Source organism: Lipotes vexillifer, unplaced genomic scaffold (genome assembly GCF_000442215.2).
Source record: "Lipotes vexillifer unplaced genomic scaffold, Lipotes_vexillifer_v1.1 scaffold1665, whole genome shotgun sequence".
NCBI classification, from domain to species: Eukaryota; Metazoa; Chordata; class Mammalia; order Artiodactyla; family Lipotidae; genus Lipotes; species Lipotes vexillifer.
The window spans coordinates 641,302-647,150 of NW_006783279.1; the positions used below are offsets into that span (position 1 = coordinate 641,302).

A 5,849-nucleotide genomic window follows, 5' to 3' on the forward strand; every position below is an offset into this window, starting at 1 on the left:
TTTTTTTTGCGGTACGCGGGCCTCTCACTGTTGTGGCCTCTCCAGTTGCTGAGCACAGGCTCTGGATGTGCAGGCTCAGCGGCCATGGCTCACGGGCCCAGCCGCTCCGCAGCACGTGGGATCTTCCCGGACCGGGGCACGAACCCGTGAACCCTGCATCGGCAGGCGGACTCTCAACCACTGCGCCACCAGGGAAGCCCTGCTGCAACTTTTTTAAAGTTGTTTTTTGAGGTAGTTTTCTCTTGGAATCTTTTTGCTTTCGATATGGAAAACCTTGTCACCTACAAAAAAAAAGATAATTTTACTTCTTTTTCAGTTTGGATAACTTCGAATTTTTTTTCGTTTTTCAATAACTCTAGCTAACTTGTTCAATAGTTTCTTGAACAGTAGTGCAGAGTGTGCATCTTTCTCCTTTGTTGTTGTTTGATTTAGCAGTGTGGACTTCCCATTTAGTACATCTTTGACTACCTGCTGTAGATTTTGGCACGTTGTTTTTATTTTCATTCAGATATTTAAAAAATTTCCTTGTCATTTCTTCTTTGACCCATTGCTTCTTTAAGAATGAACTGTCTAATTTCCACTTTTGGAGCATTTTCCTGTTTTCATTCTGATCTTTATTTCTGGTATCATTTCACTGTGGTTAAAGAAGATACTTTTTATGATCTGAATCTTCATAAATTTGTTAAGATTTGTTTTATTGTCTAGCATGTGGTCTGTCATGGGGAACGTTTCACATGTGCTTGAGAGGGATGTGTTTGCTGCTGTTGGGCGGAGTGTTCTGTACATGTTTGTTAGGTACAGTTGTTCTACAGTGTTGTTCAAGTGCTCTGTTTCCTTATTGATCTTTTGGTTTCCATGCATTGGTAAAACTCAGGTATTGAAATCTGATACTAATATTGTGCTGTTATCTCTTTCCATTTTTATTTCTGTTAAGAGCTTCTTCATTTTGGGGGGAGCTCTGATGTTAGGTGTATACATACTTGTAATCATTATAGCTTCCTGGTAAATTTACCCTTTTCTCATTTCATAATGTATTTTGTCTCCTGTGTTAGTTTTTTCCTTAGTTTATTTTGTCTGATATTGTGCAGTCACCCCTGTTCCCTTTAGGATTGAATATCTTTTTCCATCCTTTCACTTTTCGCCTTTCCATGTCCTTAGATTTGTGAATGTTCACAGTTGCAGCTCTGACACACTCTCTGTGTGTCTCTTGCTCTCTGTTTTCTCCTGTTACTTCCGCTAGTGGTCCCTGCCCAGGCACACTGTACAGTGGTGAAAGGCAGGAGCCCTGGCCAGCCCGTTTCACTCCACTGTAACTTCAGGAGGAATTAATCAAGTGTTTCCTTCTGATCATGATGTTTGGTGGAATATTCTTGCTTAATAACAATATTTTTTTCCTTTTTTTTTTTTTTTTTTTTTTTTTTTGCGATACATGGCCCTCTCACTGTTGTGGCCTCTCCCGTTGCGGAGCACAGGCTCCAGACACGCAGGCTCAGCGGCAATGGCTCACGGCCCCAGCCGCTCCGCGGCATGTGGGATCTTCCCGGACCGGGACACGAACCTGTGTCCCCTGCATCGGCAGACGGACTCTCAACCACTGCGCCACCAGGGAAGCCCTGTCATGATTTTTAATAGTCCAATAAGTTTTAAATTTTACTATCATGATAATTTTATTATTAATCTGTGCAAATAATGTATAATAGTAATAACTTTTCCAGTTTTGAGTCAAAGGTATTAGTGGAGAAAAAAGAAACTCTTTTGCCTTTGTTAATACCTATCTAAGGCTAAATGGACAAAATCATAGTTTTTAATATAGTTATTATATTGAGGTTGGAATTAAAGTATTCTTCTATTTTTTCATGTCTCTACTGTTATTTTTCAGTAGCCCATTATGGAATTATGTGGACAAATGCAGTTGAGTGCAATTGATAACATTTTCATTGTCTGGAAGATCCTGAAATGCACATGAATAAAAATGATGATGAAAAAATTGTCTGAAAATTAGTCCAGAGAATACTCCTTTCATTTCACTTGATATAGTGTTGACATGTGTGTGCATACATTCATGGATGTACAATTCCATGCTTTAGATAAAAGTCATCATGATTTTGAAACTATGTATTTTACCTGTTTGCAGTAGAAATTATATTTTTAATATATTCCATGATCTTGAATATTTCTATACTATTATGTTAATGGTTTAAATAGTAATACAATTACTAACATTTTGTGTTCATATGTGCGTGCACACATGTGTAATGGCCTTTTAGGCCGTTCCACATTGTTCACCTTGAACTTCATTCACGTTTTCTCAGGGAACTGTCTGGCAATGTACTTTTTTTTTTTTTAAGCTTCCAAGAGCATTTTGTTTATTTAACCTCCTCCTTCTCCTCTCAGTAGCACTTAGGATGAACACAGCATTGTTCTGAGGGCTTTAAGAATATTAATGTGTTTAATTCCCATGCACGAAGTGGGTCCTAGTTATTACCCTCATTTTACAGTGGAGGAGCCTGAGGTTCAGAGAGAGGTTAAGAGACTTGCCCAAGGCCACACAGCTGGGATGTGGTGTGGCTGAGACTCGAACCCAGGCAGCCTAGCCCAGAATCTTGAACACACCACCCTGAGCTCTTCCCACAGACAGATTCATGCTGATGTGAGCGCTGGGCAGCAGTGGGCCCTGGTGCTTGGTGTGGAGTCATCCTCGCTGCCCCTCACACAGCCTGGTGGGGCTGGCACTGCCTTTCCCAGCATGCCCCTGCCTCACTGACAGGGCCCCCAAGCCCCTTTGGTCCAACATAGGCCCCTCCAGACCGTTGGCCACCAGCAGCTCCACCAGGGGACGCTGTGGTCCCACGTGAGCCACTGCGTGTTTCTTAGGCAGCTCCTGTCTGCCCGCCCGTTTCTCCCTCCCTTTGCCAGACAGACTGGCATTTTCCATCCCGTTCACACACCCTGGGTGCTCACCCCTTCCGTGGAAGGGCAGTGACCTGTGGGAAGCTACAGTCAGATGAGGAGGCTTAGGGCAAGGCTCCCTCCAGGAAAACGGGCTCTCCTTCCATCTCCTCTTTTTCCTTTTCCTTCTAAAGGATCCCAAGGGCAGAGGAGGGTGGGGTGGGATTTGAGGGGTGTTGGGAAAGCCCTGAGATTCTGGCAATGTACTTTTAATGCTGTATGTTACTTAACTCTTTGATTTTAAACTTCATTTCCAAAGTCCAACCTTCGGAGTTCGGCTGCTTGCTGTATGATTCCTTAGATTCTTGACCTGAGTCGAGTTTCTCAGTATCTGACACAGTTTTCTCCTCTGCAGTATCAGAACAGGTCTTTAATGAGCTGTGTTGTTGATAACAAGTTAATACAAGTAAAACATTTAGTGTAATGCATACCACGTAGCAAGTGTTCAAACAGTGTTGTCTTTGCTGCTGTTATCATCATGATAGGAGGTTTTGAGCTTTCCTTAAACCCACTGTGGACTCTTTCGTCTCTGAAGACACCACTCAGGCTCCTCCCGGTTTAATTATCCCTCAGTGTGTAGAACATAATATTTAACACTTCCATATAGACAACCCGGCATTGAATTTTTATTTGTATCTGTTTCATGTATTTCCTACAAAAATGATAAATCTATATCTATTTGAAGGGTATCGTAATCTCTATGACAAAGCATAAGAAATTAAAATTAGACACACGAGTAGCTCCAAATACCTTTAAATGACTTTCAGAATACATACTTTTGCATAGCACAGGGAGATCAGCTTGGTGCTTTGTGACCACCTAGAGGGGTGGGATAGGGAGGGTGGGAGATGCAAGAGGGAAGAGATATGGGGATATATGTGTATGTATAGCTGGATCACTTTGTTATAAAGCAGAAACTAACACACCATTGTAAAGCAATTATACTCCAATAAAGGTGTTTTAAAAAAAAGAATACATACTTCAACCTAATTGATCTTTTCACCTCTACTCACTTTATATGCAAATAAGAACTCTGCTCATGGCCCCTTGGCGAAATGTTTTTTTTAATTTAAGGCACGGTTGACCTTCAAGGATGTGGTCGTCGAATTCTCTCCAGAAGAGTGGGAATGCCTGGATCCTGCTCAGAGGGCCTTGTACAGGGACGTGATGGTGGAGACCTACAGGAACCTGATCTCTGTAGGTGAGGATAACTTCACTCCAAAAGTTGGGAGGGTAGTTTTGCATTTACCATTGTTTGCCTTTGGGGATCGCCTGCCTTCCTTAACTGAACTCAAAGTCGTGTTGACCGGGCAAGAAAAGTTTTGTGATGTAGCATCAGGAGTTTTGGGGGTTTTTTTTTTCTTTTTTTTTCCAATTTTATTTATTTATTTATTTATGGTTTCGTCGTGTCTTGGTTGCTGCCCGCGGGCTTTCTCTAGTTGCAGTGAGCGGGGGCTTCTCTTCGTTGTGGTGCGCGGGCTTCTTGTTGTGGTGGCTTCTCTTGTTGCAGAGCTTGGGCTCTAGGTGCGTGGGCTTCAGTAGTTGTGGCACACGGGCTCAGTAGTTGTGGCTCACAGGCTCTAGAGCGCAGGCTCAGTAGTTGGGGCGCACGGGCTTAGTTGCTCCGCGGCATGTGGGATCTTCCAAGACCAGGGCTCGAACCCGTGTCCCCTGCATTGACAAGCGGATTTTTAACCACTGCGCCACCGGGGAAGTCCCAGGGAAGTCCTAGCATCAGGAGTTTAAACATGCCCTTTCTTCAGATGATCTGGCCACTTCATGATATACCAGGAGTTTTTCCAGTGCTTGACTGTGTCTAATGCCCAACCGGAAACTTTTAAAATATTTCATTCCCTGTGCTCTACCCCTGTGCTTTTGATTCAGTACTTCTTGGTAGAGAGCTGGATATCTGTATGTTACATTGTTCCCTCTGCATTGAGAAGGAGGCAGGCAGTGGCTGAATTTGTGAAACATTTTTCCAGACCCACCTGTAATGTCCTCACTCTCATGTGAACAGAGAGCTGGAATTCTGGAAAAGCCACAGCAGTTGACATTTCTTTTGATAGGCAGGAATTTCTATTTTTGATGTGAGTGTTATTTGCATATTTGAGCAAGAGGAAGCACTCTGGACTGTGAAGAGTGACATGAAAATAGCAAAAAAACCAAATGGGTGGGAATGAATCGAAATTTGAGCACAGATCAGATCTCAGAAGGGCAGAGAGGAAGCCACAGCATTAGTAGTGTTTGGGAAAGTCTACCCAGATGGAGAATACTTTGGGAAAACAGAAGTTTATTTGTTGTCAAGTCTGAGAGGAAATTTTTCTTCTCCCTGAGTTATCACTGTCTCTCAACATGTAAAATGTATCATGTCACCCTCCAGTGGTGCAGGATCTCCATCAGCAACAAAGGCAGTCTTTATCATGGTCTACATCACTTGGCCATTTGGCTCCTGTGGACTTGTTATTCTTTGATTTTGAGAGGCACGAAGAGGGTTGTTTTAAAGAAGGGTCTATTGCTCCCTCAGCTCTCCTTTTGGACTTGATTCCCTTCAATGCTCAGTTCTCAGTTCTGGCACCTCAGAACCTGCATGGAGCTGTCTCAAGCCCTGTCTGCTTGTTTAGATCCCTCAGCCATTTTTTCTGTTCTAACTTGGCCACACATATCACGGATGTATGTAATAGAGAGGTGCATTAGGTCTTCTGTAACTGTTACTTAGGAAAACTGTAAAGACGGTGGACAAGAGAGATCCTCTTTTTAATCCCTAGTCCCTCCTGGGGAGAACATATGAATATTTCTGACTAGCTTGGAATCTGTGGGTCAAGCTCATGATTCCATGTCAAGGACTCATAATATCTGAACCCCATATCTTGTGTTTTTTTCCTCTATTAGTGCTCTACCTT

The 5,849-nt window shown here is 42.9% G+C and overlaps 1 protein-coding gene across 1 annotated transcript in view; it reads left to right on the forward strand.

The window, feature by feature from the left end:
• Positions 1–5,849, forward strand: part of LOC103087371 (zinc finger protein 665-like) — a 67,367-nt gene that overhangs the window by 31,140 nt on the left and 30,378 nt on the right. Inside the window, 1 exon segment of the mRNA XM_082931030.1 lies at positions 4,024–4,150. Coding sequence (XP_082787156.1) covers positions 4,024–4,150 — 127 coding nt within the window.